General features: G+C 38.4%; 1 protein-coding gene across 2 annotated transcripts; it reads left to right on the forward strand.

Annotated features, from left to right (window-relative positions):
- The first annotated feature begins 293 nt into the window (after positions 1-293).
- On the forward strand, positions 294-24,744 carry ttyh3a (tweety family member 3a). Of its 2 annotated transcripts, none has more exons than XM_087809199.1 (15): positions 294-540; positions 826-1,015; positions 4,208-4,377; positions 8,058-8,169; positions 8,278-8,498; positions 10,608-10,703; positions 11,968-12,040; positions 12,900-12,975; positions 14,414-14,469; positions 14,979-15,071; positions 16,530-16,622; positions 18,028-18,164; positions 20,092-20,265; positions 20,447-20,522; positions 21,715-23,592. In XM_087809199.1, the coding sequence occupies exons 2-15, from the start codon at positions 890-892 to the stop codon at positions 21,793-21,795; spliced, it is 1,584 nt and encodes a 527-aa protein (XP_087665325.1). In that variant the 5' UTR covers positions 294-540; positions 826-889; the 3' UTR covers positions 21,796-23,592. The 2 variants fall into 2 exon arrangements, with proteins under 2 accessions (XP_087665325.1, XP_087665324.1); XM_087809198.1 differs by lacking the exon at positions 21,715-23,592 and adding an exon at positions 23,601-24,744 and having other exon boundaries at positions 295-540.
- The last annotated feature ends 655 nt before the right edge of the window (positions 24,745-25,399 follow it).

Genomic DNA, 25,399 nt, shown 5'->3' on the forward strand with positions numbered 1-25,399 from the left:
CAATGTTCAAACGGAACACACAAAAAGGTAAATTGAAACTTCTGTTTTTCGCTTTTTTAAACTGAATCATTTTATTTAATTAATGTTTGCGCCTTATTATTTAATTTGTGTATATCGCATTTGTTGCTATTTTTTTTGCACTTTAATATTACGTTCTAACATTTTTTTCCGAGTGTGCCTTGAAGCAAACGCGTTGTGTTCCGGCCGCCACTAGGGGTCGCGCTAGTACCGTGGTTGCCGCGGCAGAGGGCGGGGGCAGCACGTCGCCGGCCGCGGCGGGGGGGGACTCGTCAGCTGGGGGAACAACACTGAGGACAGTCGCCGCTCTGGCTCCACACTGAATGGATGTTACTCTCCGGAGGATTTCCCCTTTTTTTTTTACGATTTTAAACGGAGTTAAAACTGGACCAGATGTATCTCGAGGAACTGATCGACTCAACAGGATGTGAATGAAAAACGCAGAATGAAAAGCGGAACAAAAGAGACTTGTTGTCACTAAACCGACAGCTTAAGCCAGTTACACAGACTTCACTGGTGAAGGTATTACACGCTTATTTACAGTCTATTATTCAGTAGCTAGACAAGTTAGTTGTAGTTAAGCGCTCGAGCGAACTAACTAACTAACTAGCCCGAGCTACATTCATGTTAGCAACATAGGCTACAAGCTACGTCATGTTGTGGCTCTACATGTAACATAGTCTTTTGTGTTGTCGCCCCCTTTTTAGCTTCACATTTCTCCATCATTCCTGCACTAAATCCAACTTGAAATGTTTAATAATATGTCTTAATAACCGTGTTCTGTCTATTGTTTCCCCCCCCCAACAGGAAGTGCCTTGCTCACGGGTGTTTCGGCATCTAACTCGCAACGCCGGCAGTAGTAGTGGCTGCCATGGCAGCACTTGTGAGCTACACTCCACCCTGGTGGGTCAACCTGCTCCACAGACTGCCCCACTTCAACCTCAAGTTCGAGCACGTCAGCAGTGATTTTCAACCCGAAGACTGGACGTATCAACAGGTAATACTACTACAGATATATGTGTGTACATTTCCCAAACCCAGCCAAATATTTACTGGTCGGATCCAAAAAAACGAATAGAAAATGCACCTTGTTAAAAATTGTTACTTCTTTGTGAAGTGTAGGGGTGTCTATTGACAATACGTATACCGGTACAAGGGCAACAGCTCAATATATCGCAATACTGTATCAACAAGGATTTATTCGTAGTATTGTCCGAGAACTTCACTCTTGTTTTGCAGAATTGACAGACCGCAACACTTTTGAGGAAGTCGTAAATGCTTTAACTTGAAACAAAAATATATTCACAACATCAGCTTTGGAAGATGCTTGAGTCAACTGTATCCTATCGTCCTCAGTCATTTTCGTTGTTACTTTAGTCTAGCGGCTGGAATAGAAACACAGAAATGGACCAAAGTTGGCGATATTTTCATGTTATTTGTATAAAATTAGATAAAAATCAAGTTAAAGGCGCTTTACAATTATAAATTACTTACTTAAAAAAAAACGTATTTAAATTATAAACCATTTAACCACTATGAAAAAAATGAAATATTATTTGAAAGCAAAATAAAATAAAAACAATCGCAGTTTCTTACACTCTTACATCTGTCTGTGTGCATTTCCAAAATCAATCCAGAGTTTCAGCAAAAGTGGGAGAAATCAACGGGAAAACCCTTTCAATGATACCAATAATGATCCCATTTTTGACCATATTTAACCGTAGGTGTCGTGTGACCTATTTACACCTGTCTTACCGCTTCACCTTTCTGAGCCCTTTCACCATCTATGTATAGCCTGTATATCCAGGTCGTGACCCTTTTCCTCAACCAGCTGCCATGTTATGAAGTTATCCGCAGTGACCGTTAGTTACAAGACTAGGTTGCATATTACACCCATACATTAAATACATTAAAAGAAACAACGCTCGTGTTGAGATTTATGGGCTGAAAGCGGCTGCAAGTGTCCAGAAGGAAACTGCATACCCTGATGAACAGATTACTGGGGGAGGGGTGGTCCAGCATTTGCTCTTGTGGATCGTGGAGAAGATAATGTCAAATTTAGGTCAAAGATGCTACACTTCAGCTTGCTTAAAGATCACGAATAGATGATTTATTTATTATTTCATGATGCTGTCTTTCATCTTAATACGGTGACTACGTTGTTGATAGTGTTTTAGTGGATCCTTGGTATAACATATTTAAAAAAAACAACCCTGTTTCAATATAGGCACTATTTATTTGTCCAATTACTAGATGTTATCAAGAAAATGATTAACTCTGTGTCAAATAAAAATAGCTGAAAATGCTACGTTTTTTTTTACTTTTGCAAGACTTGTAACCGCATCCACTTTCTTTTCCGCTTTTGAGTCTGAGACCGGATAAACTGTTGTTCCGCAGTAAAAAAGAAAAAAGAAGAAGATGAGTCGTTATCATTCAAGCGCAGTCAGCAAAGGGGTTTGTGGTTAAACAGACATTTTCAAATTCACAGTTTTACTCAACAGAGTTCGACATTAAACAAATGACAATAGTGTTCAATTGCAAGCTTGTAGAAATACAACATATTTATTAATTCCATGTCCGTGCTTATGTTTAATTTGCTTAGTATACAGTACATGTGTGGGGAAAAAACCCTCGTATTTTTTCACATGTTTTTAAAATGTATATAGCTTGTGCTAATAGATCCAGTAGACTAGTTATTGATTCACGTTGTTTAAACCGGGTATCTGCAGGGTCACAAAACGATTTATATCAGATTATTTGAATTAAATTTGTTAAAATGTCAAGATCTAAAACTGTCTTTCTAAAATAATATATCTATAAAACTTAAAATTGCTTACACATGGATTAATACTTGTATTCCTAACAAATATACTTGAATAAAGTAGTAATTTTTTAGTATTTGAAGGTGCTATAAGATTACTAAAACTTGGGGAAACATAAATGCTATCCTAGAATACTGTGTACAGGCCATGGTTGCGTAACCATGAAGAAATCCTAACAAAGACCAAAGGAAAATAGCTTTTGTTTGTTAGGGTACTCGCCATCAAAGAAATTCAACGACGTCAGGCGGATTCAAGACACTGAGACACTTCTGTAACTTTGGTTGTGAATGAAACGGATGTTTTAAATCCTGCAATACAGGCGTATACAGAGCCCTATATTATGGATGTGAAATGTGTCTTCTATTTGATTCATTATGGTCTTTAAAACATCTTTTGAAATGTGCAGAGACCCTGGAAGACAAACAATGTATATACTGCACAATGACAATAAACTACACTCTGCTTTTATGGCCTTACCAGTCTACGGTAAACACTAGCTTTCAAAAAGAAGTCGTGGCTACTGAGTGGTGCTTATTATCGACACAACTAAAAAGGAAGAGACAACTGTTCTCAGCGACTCCTTCTCTTCCTCGTCTCATTAATTTCCCCTTTCTTCTTCAGTCATATGTCATTTTGCTGACAGTAATGATTCCAAAAGTATGGCCCTGGGTTGTGGTCGGCTCCAGGGACACGTCATGAGAAAACCAGCTGGGTCTCTAAGAAGTTCCTCAGAACCATCAGCCAGTGCTTCCAGTCACTGGCTCACATTTGACTGGGCTCTTATAGACCAACAAGGTCACCTTTTCAGAGACAATTCCAAAAAATGGACAGAATTCTAATACTTCGTTAAGACTTCCGGCTTAAAAAAAGTACACAAAACACAATGAAAAGAGGCAGACTATAAAGTGACTAGCAAAGAACCAGTGTTGCTCTGACATGTCAAGTCTTGTTAAGTTTAATAGTCAATATCCAGATATTTACAGGCCCCCCATCTGTGAATTAAATGGGCGCCAATGTGTTTGGGTGTGTTGCACGTCAAGGAACAACAGAAACAGGATGTACATTTGTGTTGAGTTCCTCAGAGCGTATGAGTTTGACCTACATAGAACATGCTGCGGCACTTTAAAGACGTCTCAGTTTCACACAGTTTCTCTGCTTTGAAATGCAGTCAATGCATGAAGTTGGCTGTTTATATGAGTCGCATATTGCCTTTGATGGGATGATTGACCTGGAATTTTGTCCAGATATTGTGTGGATTGTCCTTCTGTGTGAAGTATAAGATCCATCCCCAACTCAAGCCTTTGAAATGAAGTTCATACTTTCCAGAAAAAAAGTATTAACAATGACATTTTTGTATCTTTTTTTAGTCCATCTTGTTGCTGGGAGGTTTGGCGCTCGCCTGTCTGGCACTGGATCTCCTCTTCCTTCTTATCTACTCCATTTGTCTATGCTGCCGACGGAGCAAAAGTGAGGAGCGCTCGTCCACTGAATGCTGCTGCACAGCGTGGTGCGTCATAATCGCAACACTGGTCTGCAGGTGAGTCGATTTTGGTGCTTCGTGCCCTTTTGATTTTAGTTTTTCATTTATTCTAATAATTTTATATTGGGATATGATTAGACAAGCCTTGAACACAAACTATGTAGCTTTTAGATATCAATGCAGACAGTAGAAAGAATCAAATGCACAATGACGCTTAAAAGTACACAACTCAATATTTTACTAAAATCATATTTCATTTATTTAGTAATAATCTAGTAATCCACTTTGAACTACACCCTACAACAGGGTGTTAAACTTAATTCCAACATATTTTCTAAATCACAAAGTTGTGGGCCGAAAAGATAAAGTATATTTAACAGTCTTTAATGAATCTGATTTCAAGATCGACTTAACATTCTCGGGGGATCAATATATCCAAATTACTCCTATTGAATTCCTTTCTGTCGATGTCCCTCTTAAGTAAATAAGTAAGAAAAAGGTTATTTGTAAAGCACATTTCTAGACGAGGGTCACAAAGTGCTTTAACAATCAAAAACAATATACAGCTAATATATATAATTTAAAAGGCCAAGCTACATAAGACGGACACAGGAGTCCCAGAAAGCCTGCACAAATAAAAAGGTCTTGCGATGTTTCTTGAAGGAGTCAGTAGATCATCAAACACAGAGAGAGGAAGATCGTTCCAAAGCTTAGGAGCAACAGCCTGGAAGGATTTCTCTCCTCTGGTCCTGAACCGTTTTCAGGAAACATCAGTTGATTCTGATCCACAGACCTAGAGCCCGAGCTGGGGTGTAAGACTGGATCTGACCATGAATAGATCTGAAAGTAAGAACTAGAATTTTAAAATGAATCCTGAAACAAACTGGCAGCCAGTGAAGAGTTTTAAGGATCGGGGAAATGTGAGTTCTTCTACTAGAGCGGGTCAGAATTCTCGCCTCAGAGTTTTGTATTAAATGCAGGCGAGACAGCTCCTTCTTGTTTAGACACCAAAATAAACTGTTAAGACTGATGATTTTACTAATGGTCTATGTAAAATTAAGACATAGTTAACCCCTGTTACCTATCGCGTTCTTTAGGGGTGTTAGAAATGATCGATACAGGAATATATTAAGATATTTTTTTCACGATTATGTATCGATATTCAACAGCACTGTTTTGTTTTTTCTATTTATAACAATTTATATAACAATTTACATTGATGATGACAGTCATCCTCTCAACACTGTCATCAGTGAGCAGAGAAGCAGATGGAGCATGATTTGCTCCTCCCAGGTGCAATACAAATAGAGTCAGGGACTCATTCATTCCTCGGGCTATTAAATTGTACAATTCTGAATGCGGGGGCAGGAGTGGAGCGAAAGTATCTGGATGTTCTGTTCTATGTGAGTCTTTGTATCCTTTGTCTTTGTTATTTTTCTTTGATCCATGTTCTTTATCTTTAGACTTGGACTGTATCTTGTTCTTTCTCTTTGTTCTTGTTCTTATTTAATTTTTTATTAACTTTTTATGAGCAATTGCTGTATTTGCTGTGGTTATTGGAAAAAAACAATTTCAAACAAGGGATCAATAAAGTTCTACCTTACCTTATTACCTAAGCTAAATAAACAATGAAAACCTGCAAGATTCCATCAATAATTGAGGACAAGAGGATACAGTAGGCTCAAGCAGCTTTTACATAACAACATAAGCTTATGTTTGGAAATGTTTTGGTTACAAAACAAATGAAAGCAGTTACAACTTCGTCAAGAGTCATTTGGTCTGTATATACTACGACAACAGAGTCAAGTACTTGAACAGGTCTACAAATATATCCTTGTTCCTACAGTATCGCAATATATATAATATCGTTGTCCCTGTATCGTATTGCCAGATTCTTTCCAATACACACCACTAGTGTCTTATACATCGTTGTCCTTGTAGTACACAATATCAACAAGAACATACTTTGATTGTGAACAAACCATCTGGCGGGCCACGAGTCAGATCTGTCCTCGGGTCAGTTTGACACGTGTCCCTATTGCATGAATTAATTGAAGAATAAAGTCACTTGACATCAACGGGACCTTCACGGAAAAAAATGTTAAGTGGTTCAATATTATGTAGATGTTCACAAAATAAATAAAATCCATGAGAACATTTGGTCGTGATGTGTGTCAGCACTGCAAGCCCTTAAATCGAATGTTCTTTGAACAGAAAAGTAGCAAACATGCTTGAATGAATTAACGAAGATGTAGAGCATTCGTAGGAGCAGCTACAATAATGTTTTGGATTCGTCTCAATGTGCACTTCTGTTTGAATTCCTTCAAGTGTTTATGACCCTGCCCCAAGGGCAGACGAAAATTGGACCCCGCTACTCCTTATTCAATGAGGAATAATGGTACAGGATCGTCTAGCTGTAATGAGCTACAGAAATCAGAGCAAACATAATAAGCTGCTTTGCAACCTCGCCCGCAAAATGCAATTTTCAGCGGTTTCCCCCTCGGTAACAAAGCAGGCAGATGGGAATAAATGTTGCTCCAATGGAAAGAAAAACTCGGAGTGACATCCTGAGTGCTTGGTGAATAAGTGAATACATTATTTATAAAGTGCAAATAGAATTTGCGAAAAAACATAAGTTCTGGATAGTTTATGCATACAACCTCCTGAGGGCTCTGGTGAATGAAATTATGCAAAAATAACTAGAAAATCACATCGGGATGGCAGAGCTGCGAACTATCCTGCATCACATTTGTGTTTTTTTTGGAATACTTTGGTAGATTCTGGTGTGTTCAGTTTATATATTTATTCTTGCACTTTATAAAGACACTGTTATATTACAAGTGTACCAGGGACTATTTCAGCAGATGTGTTTTTTTTCATCCCTTTAAAAATTGGTTGCATAAAAAAAAGTCTTTCCTGAGCTGTGAATGTGCTTCCTGTTTTTATCTCCGCATTGATGGGTCACCAGAGAGCCATCACGCTTGATTCAGCGAAGCACAAAGAGCTCTGAGACCTGATGAGTACAAGAGCTGCATCACAATCACAGCGGGTTACAATCTGTGAATCAAGTAATGTCAGGAAAGGGAAGTCGGATTAAAGACACAAAACTATTCCCGCGGGAATCATTCTGAAGATTTGAGTGTTTTAACTATGATGTTATTCACCTTTCTTTTTTTTTTTCCCCCACCCCGAGACCTCTTTTGCTTGCCTTTTGACTCATCATTCACTGATAAATGAGCACGAATGGAGTGTGCTTGACCTTTTTTAGGGAGTGATTCACTGATAACAGGCACGCTTCAAAAGAAAATGTCAAATAAAAGTGCTTTCCAGCTACATTTTAGTCATTAAAATTCAATGAAAATCGACACCGGCTTCTCCCAATACATTCCCAAATCTACCATTTATATTAAATTGATCAAATATAATGTCATTATTGCAGCTGAGCTATCCAGGTGGGGGTCCCAAGACCATCTACTGCAGCCATAGTGGGGCACACACAGTCCATTCCTCTGTGTATCCATGGTTCTCTATAGACTCTTTCTGCTGGAAACTGAAAGGACCCCGTTGACTAGCGTCTGAATCGACGGGGTTAACGTCCAGTTCACACGCCTCCCTCACTCGCCCGCCTAGCTGGACGCCTCTCCTTTCCGTCTCCTCCATGTGTCTGTTTTAGTTAATCCCTCCCTCCCCACCAACCCCGTCTCTCTCTCACCAACCCTTTCTTTTGTCTCCCACAGCGCTGGCATTGCCGTCGGTTTCTATGGGAACGGCGAGACTTGTGATGGAGTGTACCGGATGACGTATTCCCTGCGCCATGCGAACCGCACCATAGCCGGGGTGCAGACGCTGGTGAGTGCAAAAAAAACAAAAAAACATGCCAGAATGTTCAATAATTCATCTCGCTGTTGCCATGAGGGCAAACCAGAGTGAATCCACCATGTCTCCGTTTCCCCTCAGATATATGACAGCACGCTTGAATTCAACCAGACAGTCGATGACAATTTGCAGCAGCTCGAGGTCCAGTACGCTCAGAATCCCGACTACATGTCCTTCATCCAAAAACTGCAGGGCCAGCTGGATGAGCTGGTCCGGCAGATGGTGGAAATTCCCTTCTGGGACAACGGCAACCTGTCACTGGAGGAACTGGCTGTCAAGATTGAGCTGTACGACTGGTACAGGTACGCTTGTTCAAAACACTTTTATAAAGAAACATGTGCAAACATCCAACAAATTAAAAGGTCAATCTAAAAAAACAGTGCCACTTCCCCTTTGCATTGTTTAAAATAGACAAAGAGAATCCACATATAAGATCATTTGACTTATGATTATTTACTGTATTTTTTGTATTTATGTTTGAGACCCTTTTCCATAGAACAGATAACTTTTAAACCACATAATGCAATGGTCCCAAAACCACCGGGCGGGGTTCATCTGGCATTTCTAACTGGTTTGCACAGAAAGAAAAACAATTATATTTCTATTAGATTTAAGGTATAATATTTTTTTTTTCTCTTTAAGACACAATTGTTTCCATAGAACATTAGCCTATGATTCTTGACACTCATTTCAGTCAAGTTTATTTGACAATAAATCATGGTAACAGGGAGATATACAGTAGTTTTCATGCAAATAACTTGTTGAAATTGATTTTTTTTTGTTATTTTTCGGAATCAGTGCTGCTAGCACTGCTATAGGCTAGCTAAGCTAGCAAATATACCATTCAGTTTATAGGTTCCTTTACTTTATATCTTAATAAAAAAAAAAGACCGGTCCTTCCCCTTTATATTATGCTATATCGGTTTAAGATATTTGCACCTCACACCCAAAGAAACAATGTTTTTGTAATAGCCACATGTTATTGTTATTGAGTGGTATGTAAAATTGGGACCAGAATTAATCATTATTGTTTTAATACATCATTTAATGCCAATTCCCATCAGTTAGAAATAAAATACACCAGTTAACCCAATTAAGTTAACATGAACTAGAGACGCAAAAAGGAAAAAAAAAAGTGTAACTAAGAAGCTTTAGAAATGTTTCGCTTTATATAGTTTTTCTAAGCGAGATAAAGAAACTACAAGAATAAGCAGAAAACTTTCACTCGTTCTACTCTTGAATGTTTTCTGCTTGCACTGATGGAAAGCGAAGGGAGGGAGAAGTAAGATAAAGGTAATCAACTTACTGTAAATATTGGTGGTAGAAGCCTGGAGGCACACATTAACAAAATTGAATTCTAAATAAATCACTTCCCCATCTGCACTGTAGATCTTATTACAGTCTTATGTTGTAATGGCATGATCCATTTTTCTATCATATCCGACGAAGTCAATTAGTTAGATTCCAGTAGACAAAGAACATTGGTCAGCTTTAATGTTATTTTTGTTTGTTTCAACTCTCAAAATTGACCTCATTGTGGCCAGTTAGTTTTTGTTAAACGGGCTAATGTGGCACTTGGCAGCACGTTGACCCCGGACAGTTCAAGCCCGAGGTCAGAGCGACGTGAACAAAGACGCCTAATGATTCTGTTACAGCTGTTCTCTGCTCTCTTAACTCCGCTTCCACCTCCTTCCAATGAGGGTTTACACAGTAACGGAATCTGCTTCCGTTCATGCTGGTTTCTTGGAAAGTTCTCTTCAGCGAAAAAAACGTGTTACACTTGAAAACTTTCTCACACCGACCATCATTAAAATGCAGGTGCCCCGTTCCCTAGATGGAGCGCGTCGGCAGATGCTGATGTGTTGCATACAGCTCCGAATTCTAATCCGAGCGAAGGAGGGAGCCGAGGCAGACATCAAGGAAGGAATCTTAATTATTCAGCATGTCATTAGACCACGGACTTACCCAGAATCTCCAACATGACTAAATTATTCACTCCAAAAATCATGTGATATCCCTCCGGACCCTGAGTGTAAATCTATGTACTTCATACAGAACAAGGAAGGGCTAACTTTGGAAGTGTTCAGTTTAATTTTATCCAGATTTCTGAAATAGAAATTACCCTCCAGACCTCTTTTGAAGAACTTAAAATGTCATTAAAAATATATATTTGCCTTTTTAAGTCCTCCATTAGCAACAGCCCCGCAGGTCTGCGTTTATCAAATGTGCCAAAGACCTAACAAAAATGAAAGCTATACAAACAATGGCAAAGAAAATCATTGATGTTGTGAAAGTAATTTAAAATCTGTTTTTCATCCTATATTGGTTTAAATTTATTTGAAAATTCATTACGTTTTTACCTTTTTTTTTAAAAACATTTTTTAGTGGTTCATACTTTTGTCATTCCACAGGTGGTTGGGCTACATTAGCCTGCTGCTTTTCGATGTCCTCATCTGCCTCCTGGTTCTGTTCGGCCTCATTCGAAACTCCAAGGGAACACTTATCGGGTGAGTTTCATGTCAACATAAGGTAGTTGTAATATTGCAATAATATCATCCTGAATAACCTCCTAATACAATACATTTAAGAATTGAAATGTTTTTATTTTTTACACATAGTATTATATATTTTCAATTATTCAGGTTTAATAACTCAAACTATGGTCTTTTGATTGATCTTTTTTTTATAATTTTAATCCCATTGAAAAACATGATGTTTGTACTTATTTTATGTAAAAAAAAGACTCAAAATGTAGCGTGATAGGATTTGGAGCTTTACATTAAACTATTTTTTGGATTTATTTTTCCTTATTTTATTCAATCATAAACGACTTTAACGCCTCAAAATGCTTAAGACTTTTCAGATACACATTTGTCAAACCTTTTGTTTGCTAAAGCAATATGGTTGAGTTGGACTTGGAAGGTATTATTTAGTGATTTGGATCAATCGTCTCTTGAACAAAAATATGAATTAATTAACATAAACATTGAAAGAATGCTGTTGAATACAAACACTTTGTCCTCGACTAAGCACACGTGGGCATTTGCCAGATAAGAAACGTGCACCTCAGTCCTGGACTGACCACGAAATTCCACAGGAGCTTCGTGCACCTCAGCCGACCTCTGGGTGACTCTTAATCACGGTCACTTGGGTCATTCACGGAAATTCCTGCAGACTTGCTGCGGCATGTTCAGGGACCTTCTTTTTCTACCCATTTAACCTCCCAAGATGGAGATCAGAATTGTTTTTGGCACACCATTATAATTAGCTCATACTAGGACTCAATTACTTTAATCCTGATGCCAGATATCTAACCATAGAACATACTGAGGCTCGGTCCGGCCAAGAAACTGTGTTTGATCGACCATCTGTGTTTATTTTCAGTCGTAAAAGATAACAGTTGTGTTGCATAACTGCAAAACAAAGCTAGTTTGTGCTCATGATGATTAGAAATCAGTTCATTTTTTTAGACTAAATTTTGATTTCATCACCAGTCAAGATACACTTATTGTAACTATATATCTAAAGTATGGATAACATTATGTCTAAGGGCTTTCATTTGACATCAATTATCCTTAAAAACAATTGGTACACGTCTTATCTATATGTTCATCCCGCACTGCTGGTGAAATAAAAATAATTTAGGTAATAAACTGCATTTTAAAATCTCAGTGATAAATGTTTTTTTTGAGTATCTGTCGCCTGTACACTTGGTTTTACTGTAAGTGGTGAAGTGTTGTTGTTGATCGCTCTTCTTCTTCGCCTCCCCAGGGTTTGCTTGTTTGGCGTCGTGGCTCTGGTGATCAGCTGGCTCTCCCTGGGGCTAGAGCTTGCCGTCGCAGTAGTAAGTCTCCATTATCTTCTTGTTTTCAGATCGCCATCTTCTCTTTACCCACCGTTTCTGTATTGTCTGGACGTCTGGTTTTTATGTACCATGATGCACTATTGGAAATTGTATTTGCAAAAAAATAAACTTAATTAATTAGGGAGTTATTTTGGCTACTAAAATTTAAAAAAAAGTAACGTTTTTTATCATATTTACTATATTGTATGAGTGATGTTTTCTATTGTCATATTGTCGTTTCAGTGCTGATTGTTTAAATATTTGCTTTGAGTGATTTAGTTTATATATTTTTGACACGGCAACAGACCGTGTGTTTTTATTGAGAAATCTTTTTTTTAAATTATTAGTAATGACAATTTGGGTAATAAACTATTTGCAGTGTTTTTTTTGTTTTGTTGCCAGTAATTAAACATGTTATACCATCTGATGAAACAAGTTTAATAAGATTAACTATGTATGTTTCACCAATGAGAACTTTTTTACATGGTTTTCTGACTATTAATTATCTTGACGTTACTGTTCTTAAGCCTTTCCCGTGTTTACTATACACAACTAAGTGGCAACACAAAAAAACATTAGTCTATATTATAGTTATTCCTGCGTGTTGTGTAAAATTAGATCATTTTGTTTGTCGTATTTGAAAGATAAGATGCTGTTGTCCGAACTAAACGTTCAGTACTTCCCGACAAATGAGTCAGACTGTCTGATGTTGTCTCTGGTCTGCGGTTTGGAAGCCGCGGTCGGGCCATTAATGCTGATGCTGCCGTTCATGTCCAGTTTGTTTGACTTCATAGTGAGCAGCTGGAGAAACAAACATCTCTTGACACTGTGCGTCTACCTTCTTTCACTTTCCTACCAGACCTCGAGCGACTTCTGCGTCACCCCCGATACGTACGTGACCAAAGTGGCGGCCCAATACGGCGTCATCGACAAAGGTAGGGTTTCGTGAAGTCATGATTTCCGTTCTTTGTGTAGCACAGAATAGTAAGAGTTTAAGATGGAGACTATATTCGAGACTTCGCTGTCTGTATTAATACACATGAGAAGAAAATACTCAAGATTTCCATCTCCGGAGTTGAACGCGTTAGTGGAGCCCGCGGCAACTTGGAAGCATGAATCAGAGCATCATCTGCAAACATTGTGTGATTCTTGACTCTAACCGTGACTGACTTTCTTCAGTGGACTGTGCGACTCTGCCGCGCTAGAGTTTTTGTTTTGCCTCAGATCTGATTAGATCAGAACAGGGGGGGGGGTGGTTGCCGTTCTGTTCTGTTTAAACAAATGTTGCACTTCTATTTAATCATGTCATGTGATCAAACCACTTGGAGCTCTTAAGTGTGTTTATCTGCGTGTGGAATAACAAGTGTAAATAGAGCAGGCTGTTTCATTTTGGGAACAAATATCCATAGAACAGAACTTATATTTTTTAATTCAGGGACAGCTGTACAAGTATCATTATTGCTACTTACTGCTAATCACTGATTATTATTAAAAAAAATTGAATTATATGATTTAAATGTAGTAAAAGAGTAAAGTATATTTGATGAAACTTACTGTTATCAGTCAGTATGGGACCTTCACTCCATGATTCATTGTTTATCTTTCACTCACCCAACATTTATTTCTGTTAAGACTATTATTAAGTGTGTTTCTGTACGTGTGTGTCGTTGATTTATGATTATGTCGTTATAAAATCAGCCTCCATATGATTCAGAGCGAAAATCCTGTCACACTACAGGAAATTCAAGTCTGATTATATTGTTGTGTGGGTGTGTGAGCAGAGCGCTACATGAACAGACAGCCCTGATATCGTCTTCTACTCACACTCCCAGGAATTCCACTCTCATGAGTTTGTGTGGGAATGAGCAGCTCCTGACACCACAGTGTGTGTGTGTGTGCGCACAACAGAGAGCATGTGGTTTATAGTCAATGTTTTCCTGCTGCCTGTTTGACCCTGGAGTCACATATATTTATTTAAAGGTGGGGTAGTCGAACTGATATCCCTGTAGGTTTGAATGTCTGGAACAATTGCTGTAAAGACAACAACGACTTTGAAAAATACGGAACTTTCCAGACCATAGAGTACATCTGAATATAAGCCACACCAACACAGTTTTAAAAACAAGCAGCAGCAGTCCACATTGTGACGTGGTATTTACACAGAACATTGTATTTTTTTTTAAATGATGAACGATGGCTTGTAACACGGCAGTAAAACAGCTGGATAAAGAAAAGCCAACCAGAATGCCATCTGATCTCATTTACCTTAATCGTTTGTCTTCTTCATCATCATACTTTCCACTATCATCCACGACTTTCTAATTTTACTTTAATTCGGTTACTAACTAACTATGTTTTCCTTCTTTTCTGCAGAGATCCTGAAGTACTACTTGAGCTGCAGTTTGGAACAAAGCAACCCTTTCCAACAGGTTTGTCAACAAAGATGAACTTTGTTTGAATTTTTTTTAAACATCTGAACTTATCACCTTCTAAAAAAAAGATGGATTTTTTGTGTCGAAAGATGTGAATCTTTCCTTGATACATGAAATGTCTGCTAGCTTGTTGCCAAACACATAATCCCCACATGATGATGTATCGCAGAGCAATTGGCAAGAATGCAAGTGGGCACAATGAATCACTCCCAATGCCCCGTAGGATCTTTCTTTCCCAACAACAGTACAATACTTCCCTTTCTGCCGCGAGGAAGCTCTTCCTGTTTGTCAGGACACCAAATCTTGTTTCTCCTCTCTGGAAGAAGCTTTTTGCTGTGAACCTTCACATGCATGAATTAAACAGAACCCCTGAGTGCGTCTATTGTTAGAACAACGCTAAAGACAAAAGCGCTTCTTCGATGACTTTTGACTCAAAACTGGAAAATGCCAGCATGTTTGTCAAAGCCAGTTTAAAATAAAACCTTAATGTTTTTGTGTTTTTTAAGAAACTTTCTGGAGGTCACAAAGCCCTCGTTGAGATGCAAGATGGTGTTTCTGAACTTCTGCAATCCGCTGCAAGAGAATATAAGCAAACTAAGGTAATGTCTATGTATGATTTTCCATATATTTTTCACTGTCATTTTAATCAGAATTACAAATGTCAAAATATGATGTGCGAGTTGTAAGGTGTCAATGTTGTAATGTGAGATATTTACATAGAAAGATGGTACACATCTTTCATTCTTTACGCTGCCGTCTCCAACATCTTAGCATTGATTCATTGATGATGAATTGCTGCGTTATTTTGAAACGCATAGGATTCAGAGTTTGTGAAAAAATTGTTCTTAAGTTAGTTTCTTAAGTTAATATCTTGCATGCTGATGCATCTTATTTTTTTATTTGTACTTTGGGTCGGAGTGGGATTTTCTCTAATCTCAGTGGCTACAACCACCTTGAAACACATTCTTTAAAGTATTAATATAAAAAGTGAAAATTGTCTATTAACAGATGCAGAGAATGTTATCACTCTGTTCACTGTGTAAATGCATTCAGACATTTTTCTCTACTCTTCGCCAATGTGCTGGACTTGGACTGAACAAAGGTTTGGATCCACACGATTGATCTGCACTTCTAATGATCTGCTGATGGCCCACCTGGGACCTACATTTTGTCCATTTTTGCTGCATCCAGGCTTTTACTGGCTCCTGTCAATACAGCGCAGCAGCATTGTCTAGTTCCAGTCCTTGCACTGTTGACAGAAGCACAAAAGAGGGCTGTCGGCCATATTCCACTTCACATTACCTACACACACTAATGTGCTGAGCTGGTGGAAACACTTCTATCAGGGAAATCAAATATGTTTTCTGCAAGGTGCAGAACAACTTGGATAACTCGGTTATGAAAGTTAGAGATTGAATTAGATAACGATCAATCCCAAATAATTGCATAAATTGAAACTCCTCGAACATTAAAAAATAAATCAAGAAAAGAAAAAAATCTTCATAATAAGGTTTAGACTTGAATATTATTAACTAGAACAAGGTAGGGGTGTATCCTCTTGTGCTGAGTCATTGCCAGGATCTCGCATTTCATTGTTCCTTCAGATGCGGGAAGACTGGTTAACTGCTAAAAAAATGAATTAAAAAAAATGTTTTGAAAGAAAAGAGAAATCACTACAGTATCTATAAATATAAATTGCATACATACTTATCTTGAATTATATATTGCGATATATGTGTATCGATATTTTCTCAAACGAAACAAAGAAACAGACATGACATAACAAATATAATAACAGTAGTATGAGAGAATATAAACATAATAAAGTAATGATACAAACAAAGGAAGAAGAAAAATACAAAAATGTTGCAAAGTGAATGTTGGTTCAACTACGGATCAGATAAAAAAAAAGAAAATCCCTGTAATTTATTCTAAATGAAGGGTTCTAAGATCTCTTTAAAGATAAGTGTGTATATACTGGTAGCTGCAGTAGTGTCTTAAGTACCAGGATAAGCTTCTTTGAAAAGCGCAGAGTTCATGTTCTGTGTATTTTTCAGGGACGTCTGGAAGAGATCCAGGGAATCCTGAACACCACCGAGAACAGCCTCCACCAGCTCACAGCCCTGGTGGACTGCCGCAGTTTACATATGGTGAGCTCAGACGCAACCTTTTGTTATGAGTGTGTGGTTAAGTGCATCCGTATCGATTTGTTGTCTCTCAAGAACAGCAGCGTTGTTGTATCGAGCGGCAGATGATGGCCTACAGCCGACTCCTCATCATTATGGATAACCGTTGTTTTCCTGTACGCCGGCCCTAGTCTGCCTCACGCTGGCTGAAGTCTTGTCGAGTCTACCCACTTGATGAGAATCTGTCTATCTCTGCGCTTTAGAGGATTACCTTTTCCTGTTTCCCCTCTGCTGCTGAATGCAAATTGTGGTTCCACCCCGCGGTGCACACAGATGGTCAGGATCATGCAGCTTTTCAAAACTTAAACCTCACAGTTCTGCTGCTATCTGTGTGACGCTTTGAGCTGAAAAACAATCCTATTTCAAGTGGGGGAGTTTGGTCTAATATCACTCTTACGACTCCTTATTTCCCTTTATACACCTGGTAACATACTTGGTTAAAGCAACACTATGTAACATTTTGATATTTTTTCTTGATTCTGTTATGGTTTGTTTAGTTTTTAACAGTCTTGACTTCCACAGCAGAACTCATAACTGTTTTTATTTAGAGTATTGAGAGACTTTTTCTAACTTAAAACAAGAAACTCCCAGGACAAGAGCCTTTGTCTCATTTTTTGTACACAAGGGTTGTAAATTATCGATACACTTAACATCACAATATTTCTTTCATGTTCATTATATTCAACTTTATATTTTAAATTAAGTGTGTATTAAATACAATCATTTGATTTTTCTTATTTAAAATAAAAATGCTTCAATTCATAGCATTTTTGGATGGCAGAAGTCTTTACATCCTCCGCTGCTGGAGGAACAATGAAATCCTGCGAGCGCCCGTAGATGACTGAGGACGAGAGGATACCGTTTACTCCAGCAACTTTAATAGCTGATGTTTGGACATATTTTTGTTTCAAAACAAATAAGAGCAGTTACGGCTTTGTCGAGAGTCACATGGTCTGTAAATTCTGCAACACCCGAGTCAAGTACTCGACAATACTACACCTATATCCTTGTTACTACAGCATCACAACATATTATGTATTTGCCTCTGTATCATTATACGCATCATATCGGCAGATTCTTGCCAACCCCTAGTGGTAACAAGGGTTCCACGACATTACAGTGACACTGTTCTGACACTAGGAGGAGCCAGAAACAATATTTTCAATATTACATTTCACATTGCTGCCTTTAATAAAACAATATCTCATGTGTTGTAGTCATTTTTGATCTGATATCTAATCTTTGGAATCATGGAATCTTTGGAAGACATTCTGAAGCAACTTTTTCATTCTGTTCCATGATTGTTTCCTCTTTGACGTTGTCTTTTTTCTTGCCAAAAACTAAAATAAAACATCCTCTATGTTTGCAGGACTATGTCCAAGCGACGACTGGCTTGTGCTACGATGGACTCGAAGGTCTCATCTACCTCGTCCTCTTCTCCTTCATCACGGCGCTGATGTTCAGCTCCATTGTTTGCAGTGTACCGCACACTTGGCACAGCAAGAGGTGAGACCCCCCGCTTCACTATGAAGTACACAAACGCTTTTAGAGCGTATATACGGGCCTGTGTATACAACCACAAATTATTAAAGAGCCTATAAATAAATCAGGCTTTCTCGGCGTTCCTCTCCGAGGCTGCCTCTGATATTCTTGTAACGCCGGCGTGAAAGAAATTCATCTTTTTTTTCTTGTGAGTTTTGTGTCGGGTGTTTAGAGAGGCAGCTGTGTTTACCAGCAGGAAGTGTCCAGGACGCTCCAGCTGTTTCCTTTTCTCTCGCTCATTTCCTCCCCCCCCCCCCTCCCCACACCTCATCGCGCTGATATGGCTGAGACGTGTCATACATACAGTCCAACCGGGCGTCATCTGCCGCAGCACAATGCCGGAATTATTCCGTTTGTCTTGTCTATCAGCAGTAGATAAGGATAAGCCGGGAGGAATCTGCTGCCCATTCACATAGTTGGCACATAATTAACAGATTTCTCAGAGCAGTCGGAGGGGGGGGTCGTTCATCTGTTTGATCTCAGCTGGCGTTTCCTGTGAAGCTGCGAAAAGCTTACACGCCACCTGACCGCTTTGCTCAATGGCTCCTTGTTTGCCTTCACAGCAGAGGCTCTAATGACCTCTTTAACTAGATTCAGCAGAAAGAAAAAGGGAGTCAATCGCCTTTAACTTTGCACAATACACTTAATTTAACATGTCATTTTGACCTCTGTGAATAAGAAACCTAAAAGCAAACATTAGACGACTTTAAGTTTGACACTACAAAACAAATACACTGGAGAGCAAGTACAAATATATACACTGAACTCAAGTGGACGGATCTGATTTTGACCAATAATAGAAATAGGTTAATCCATTTCCACAAATGAGCAATAAGAAAGGTTGCTTCAAGTCCGACTGGCTTAGGAAATAAATCAAAGGTTGTAGAGCCATAAAGCATTTTTATGTATATTCAACTTAAATCCTTAACATTCTACAGTAAAAACAGAGAAAAAAATAATGAATACAAAAAAAAATTAAATGGGATTTTTGCATTTAATAAATCAAATAATATAATAAATGACGAATAACGCATTTTTTTTCCTTTACAATTGTCTCAGTTCTACTGAAAGAAAATTATAATTATGGGCAAAAATCACCAGTAGTTTGATTTCAAAACGATAAATAAGTGTTTTCTTTTCAGTGCATGTATAAGTCACCGTTAATGTTCATTAAAATGTAGCTTGGTGCCCTTGTTATCTTATTCACTGACCTGTAAATGTGTCTGATTATTTGCCTTTTTACATTTGAGTGCGTTTTAACTATGTGTTGTGTAAGCTACTGTGACTTGTGTACATTTTATTTATTTATTAAATATATACGTAGCCTTAATTTACTTTAAAGGTTATTAACAAGTTTCGTTCTGTTCTTGCTTATCTCAATTTCCTCGAATTCCTCGCAAATTATTAGCGTTTCAAATGTAGCGATAAGCTTTAGAAATGTATTTTCGGTTTCTTGTCATTCAGAGACTGGTAAAAAAAATGTATATTCAATTATTTTTGGTTAATATTTAAGAGAATTCAATCTGTCATCTAATGAAGAGTTCCTGCTGTTTTTAATTGACTATTATCCATCAAAATATAACTTTCAAAGTGGGTGAACTTGATACATTCATAAGTGAAACGATTAGAATAGACGTTGGCATAGCAACAGTGAGCCCTAACAGCATGTTTCCAGCCCAGCTTGATTTCAGAATCGACAAGGTTCCTCTCTGAATGGGCTCATAAATGTGTGGTAGCTGAACTAATTACAAACACGGTCTCCACATGATCCGAGCTCCAAAACTGCAGAGCAGATCTTCAGACCCTCAGGCCGCTATCATCAAAAACGTGACCGAGATCAAGCAGCAAACGTGACCACGTGCTCGACTCATCTCCTCTGCTGCGTCTGCAGGGGCGACGACGACAGCGAGGACGAGTCCATGAGCCACGGCGGACGCCAGAACCACGACAACCTGTACCGGGTCCACATGCCGAGCCTGTACAGCTGCGGCAGCAGCTATGGCAGCGAGACGTCCATCCCGGCCGCCGCTCACACCGTCAGCAACGCCCCGGTCACGGAGTACATGTAAGTCCCTGCAGGTCACGACCGGCATCTGTTTCCGATGTGCAACCGAAAATCTCTTTTTTATTAAGAAGCGCTTTAATAGAGGAAGCTACCGGCTGTGGGATGATGCGTACCGACTGCTGATGAGGACCTTTGAAAAAAAAAGTCACTATTAAAATCAGATTTTTATGCAACCCTGCAGGGCTCAGAACGCAAACTTCCAAAACTCCCGCTGTGAAAACACGCCGCTAATAGGACGAGAGTCTCCGCCCCCCTCGGTGAGTTCAAACTTAAAGGTCTTTTCTCTGCCAAAAAGTTAATTAATTCAGATGAACTTCATAAATTATTAAGTGTTTAAGACAAATGTGGTCTTTTCTACATTTGTTTTTCACCCCAAGTATTGCTCATTTATTATTTAGTTAACGGTAACTGATGATTTTGGTGTATAGATTTATTTATGGTATATATTTTTTACTTATAAATTCAAAGAACATTTTTTTCACCTTAAGTATTGCCCATTACCAGTTTAATTATTTTATTTATTCTTTTTTTTATTATTTTTTAAAAGATAATTTCAGTGTATAACTTTAGTAATAGTTATTGTTTATTATTTTCATAATAAATCCATAAAACAAAGAACAATGCTCAAGTATTTTTAAACTTATTGTCTAACCTACTTGAGGGTTTACTCGATGTAAAATGTAAATATTCTCTCTTTTAAATTGTCTGTTATACCTGTAGAATTAGTATTTTTTGTAGTAATATATTGAATTAGTTATTATGGGTAAAAATACCTAAATCAAAATGACAAGATGAATAAAGGTTGTTTTTTTTAAAAGTCTGATGAATACATGATAGTACATCAAATATTAAGACAAATTTGGTCTTGAAATATCAATTAATACATTTGTTTTTTACCTTAAGTATTACCAAGAAAATGTTTTCTATTTATTATTGAATTAAGGGTCCTTTTTGTGGTGATTTTGGTGTAAAATTGTATTTATTATAATTAATTTTTATTATGAATCCAAAGAACAAAAACAAAAAATTGAATGAATTCAAGAACATTTCAAAATTTAATTGAATTTGTCAAAGAATGCTTTTTAAGTATTGAATCAAAATTATTGTGCAACATTGTTTTTTTTATTTACCTTTTTTCACCATTTGTTGTGATTTTTTTTTTCACTTTTGTGTTCGTCAGTCTGATTATTTTTATTAAATCCTTCAGGATGTTTGTGTTTTTTCTTTAAGTATCCAGATCGGATCCGTTTTCTGTATCGTTTCTGACCCGACCAGTGGCATTTTTTCATGGTTAGACCTAAAGTAACTGAGCACCCGTGCAAGTCGCCCCCCTCCTGAACTCTCCCCTTCTCACCCCAAAATACTGGACTTGTCCCATGTGTCTGACCCCCGGACGCTGCTTCACATCTCTACACTCTCTTCTTCTCGTTTGTCGCTAAACCCACGCAGTTGTATTTGACCGCGGCCGACAGTAACAGCGGTCACTGCTGGCAGTTAAAGCCTTCGGAGAGCTCGAGATCCTTTTGGTAACTCCTCGTCCAGCCTCGACGACAGGTACCGACCCAGCTCACCTCTGCCCCCTGCTGGCCTGTTCCTCCTCCTCCTCCTCCTCCTCCCAAAGCACCAGGGCTGCTGGACTGACCCTCCTTCTTTGTTTACTCCCCCCACCTCCCTCTTTGTGGCTGCATGTGGCCCCTCCCCTCTGCACTATTGGGAGGACCATGCGGCGCCGTGAGACCCTTCAGCGAGAAAAGAAAAAAAAAAAAGTCAATTTTCGGGCGGGTGTCAGTCACTGGTGGTGCACAGGGGAGCCTCCACCTGTCCGTCTGTCCTCGTGGTTCCAACAGCTGAAGCTAACAGACGATTATCTTCAGCTCTTTGTTTGGCAGGCGGGCAACTTCACACCCCAAAAAAAAAACGAATCAACAAGAATTGGCCTCCCTCGCCCCCTTTATATGTGTTTTTGTTAGCAGCATGTGGCGAAGATCTGACAGTGTCTTGTGTTTGGTTTCCTCGTGCTGTGGCGTCGTAGAAGACCTCCCCGGAGTCGTGGAAGTCTGTAGGATTTGGGTGATTAGTAAAGGGGGGGCGGGGGGGGTCACTGGAAGTAGGTCACCGCTCCGGTCAAGAACGTCAAACACGTTTTAATAAATAACATTAAATGTTTATTTATTTGTCTATAACAGTGAGAGGGTAGAACATATAAAAAGATGAAACGAGTAAATATTAGATTAAACAAAGTGTGCAAATAAATGATCCAGACTGGCGTCCTGTCCAGGGTGTCCCCTGCCTCTCGCCCCATGATACTGGGATAGTGTCCCGGTGACCCCGGTAAGGGATAAAGCAGTAGAAAATAAATGAATTCATTATTATTTAACTAACTAGTATTACAATATGAAAATAGACATATAATAAACCAATTACAGATGTACAGAACACAAGTTTAAAATATTTTCATTTTATAAAATACATTTTAAATGTTTTTTTCATGAAATATAAATATTATTTGATGTATGCAGTAGTTAGGCTAGTTTTTAATGCTACGTTTTAAATAAATTGAGGCCAAAAAATAGAAAAACACTTTAAATATACTGTACATATCAGTAAAATGTCATTAGTCAACTAGAGCTTGATTCATGATGCATTGTCAAGCTTTAAATCTGGTGCGGTTTCATTACAATAGCGCAAGAGAGTGCCATCTAGTGGACTATGTAAATAATGACACTGTTTCGTGAAGCTTCACCAGCACTTTACCATCTGTAGATTCTTGTTTTTTGGGGGTACATTTAAAACATTTTTAACTTTTACTCTTCCATTTCTACTCTCTTGCATGAAACAAAAGTGAAATGATTAAAACTAAACAGAAAATATATTTGATGTTATTTTTCTAGCATCTAAAAAGCCTGATGTCCCCTGCCTCTCGCCCTATGCAGCTGGGACAGGCTCCCTCCAAGCCGAAGAACAAATGAGCCGATATTTGATGATGTTGTCGTTCTGACTAGAGATGGTGAAGGGGGCGCCCCCAGTTTGAAGAGGATGTGAGGTTTAAATAGTTTAAACTCTATAAAGAAATGGCTTATAGAGCAGAGAGCGCCATCTAGTAGACTCTGAAAATAATGACACTGCATGAAGCTTCAACTCTTCAAAAGAAATGGCTTAAATCAGTGTGTTTACTTAAGATAAGATTCAGATTTACATGCATCGATCTGACGTTGGGGAAACATCCGTCACATTGTACGACTTATTGGATGTTAGGATTTAAAAAAAATCCACCGAAATTACGTCAGCAAATGTTTAGAGTCAAACCCTTTTTAACTTTATGTTTTCGTCCACAGTACACTTCAAGCATGCGAGCCAAGTACCTGGCCAACGGCCGACCGGACCCCAATAGTCGACCAGACCCCAACAGCCGACCCGAACCCAGCAGCCGACCCGACCCCAATAGTCGACCAGAACCCAGCAGCCGACCCGACCCCAATAGTCGACCAGAACCCAGCAGCCGACCCGAACCCAACAGCCGACCCGAACCGAGCTCCTCTCTGGCGCCTTAAGACGGCGACGACACTGGACTTGCAACGGTTCTTTCAAGGGTCTTTTTTTCCATATGTACAGCTCTTCGTTTGTTCTTCTCACACATTAGTGCATGAAGACGTGTCTTAAATACGTGCACTGTCGACTCGTGTTTCTATTTTTAAAAAAAGGGCCGTTAGTGTCGCGCAAAAACACTCCAAGCTCATGTCGGGATCTTAACTGGGATCAGTTGTGTCGATGTGTTTCCGTTTCCTGGACTGAAACTGTGAACTGCTTGCAGCTGTCTGACGAGTCCAAACAAAAAGTTTTTTGTTTTTTTTACTTAAGTGTCACGGACAGTTGTGTTTGACCAAGATCAGTTTTGGGTTTTCTTATTTGTTCTTAAAGCTTGAAAAAGCAGCAGGTGATTTGGCATCTTCACAAATGTGTTTTAACATTTCCTACTTGGAGCGGATGCTGTGAAGGGATGTTTAGTACTTTTTTTTATTATTATTATTCCTTTGACCACGAGGGGGCGATGTTTCCTCACCGTGTCTGAGCCTGTGCCAACAACGACTGAAGCACAAACGCTCTGGACTTAAATGTTTACTCGAGCCTGTAAAAAAAAAAAAAGAAAGAAAAAGACAATTTCAAAAGTGCTTGAATCATTTTCATCATCACATTTACGGATTTTTTGTTTTTGCTTCTTGTGTCGAGGATGTTGTACAGATTTTGTAAACTTTATTCAAAGCTTATGTCATAGATTCTTGTTTGTAGCACATTATGTTGATTCATTAATGTGAATATGGTGACTAGATTTTTATTTCAAGAGGAGAATCACTGTAGATAACATCAATCGATTTTATACTTCTTTTTTTTGCCTTCTTTTAAAATGTGTACCTGTGAAAGTTGTGCTTACATGGAGCTTGAATGCCGTGGTTTAGAATTAAACTAACGTTAATGAGAAAATGTTGTACAGTGTCGTTTGTTCTTCAAGTTGACAAACTTGTGTTTTATCTTTTTTGTTATTTACAGTAACTCTTCGGCGGTAGGTGGCGCCCTCGGTTGAAAATGTTTACGTTTCATTAACACTGTTTAAAACTAAAAATGTAGTTCTTAAACATTCAACAAATCAGGTTTAAGTACGATTTAACAAGCTCCCCTTAAACAGCGACCTCTTGTGGTTGCGACAATCGAAAAACCAATTAAAATGGAAAAACGAAATGTGTTTGTATACTATATCAAATATATATTATGATAAAAACGATTATTTATCGTGTAGACTTTTTTTCTTCACATAGTCTCCATAAACATTCAAGTGATTGTGCCCGATTCATTTTCCAAAAGTAACTAATACTTATTTGTGTCTCCTATGTTGCTCCTTTTACTTATTCAAATATCTTTGTACACAAGTGATAACACAACCATACGAGTTATGTCTAACGTTTCCCTCAATTCTAAAAAGAAAAAAATATCTATAAAGTTATGTCTGATTCCCATGTCACCTTTTTTTGTTTGTTTTTATTAGCATTTTCATTTTGTGTTTTTGGGCGGATAAAGTATGTTTTAGTATTATTATTTTTCCTCTACTGTTTTACTGTGTTACTACTTTTTACTAGTGAAA

Source organism: Callionymus lyra, chromosome 15 (assembly GCF_982586985.1).
Source record: "Callionymus lyra chromosome 15, fCalLyr1.hap1.1, whole genome shotgun sequence".
NCBI classification, from domain to species: domain Eukaryota; kingdom Metazoa; phylum Chordata; class Actinopteri; order Syngnathiformes; family Callionymidae; genus Callionymus; species Callionymus lyra.

Coding starts and splice junctions, on each gene's coding strand:
- ttyh3a (XM_087809198.1), top strand. CDS start 890: ATGGCAGCACTTGTGAGCTACACTCCACCCTGGTGGGTCAACCTGCTC. Junction 8,170..8,277: donor TAGCCGGGGTGCAGACGCTG/GTGAGTGCAAAA, acceptor GTTTCCCCTCAG/ATATATGACAGCACGCTTGA. Junction 14,470..14,978: donor AAAGCAACCCTTTCCAACAG/GTTTGTCAACAA, acceptor GTGTTTTTTAAG/AAACTTTCTGGAGGTCACAA.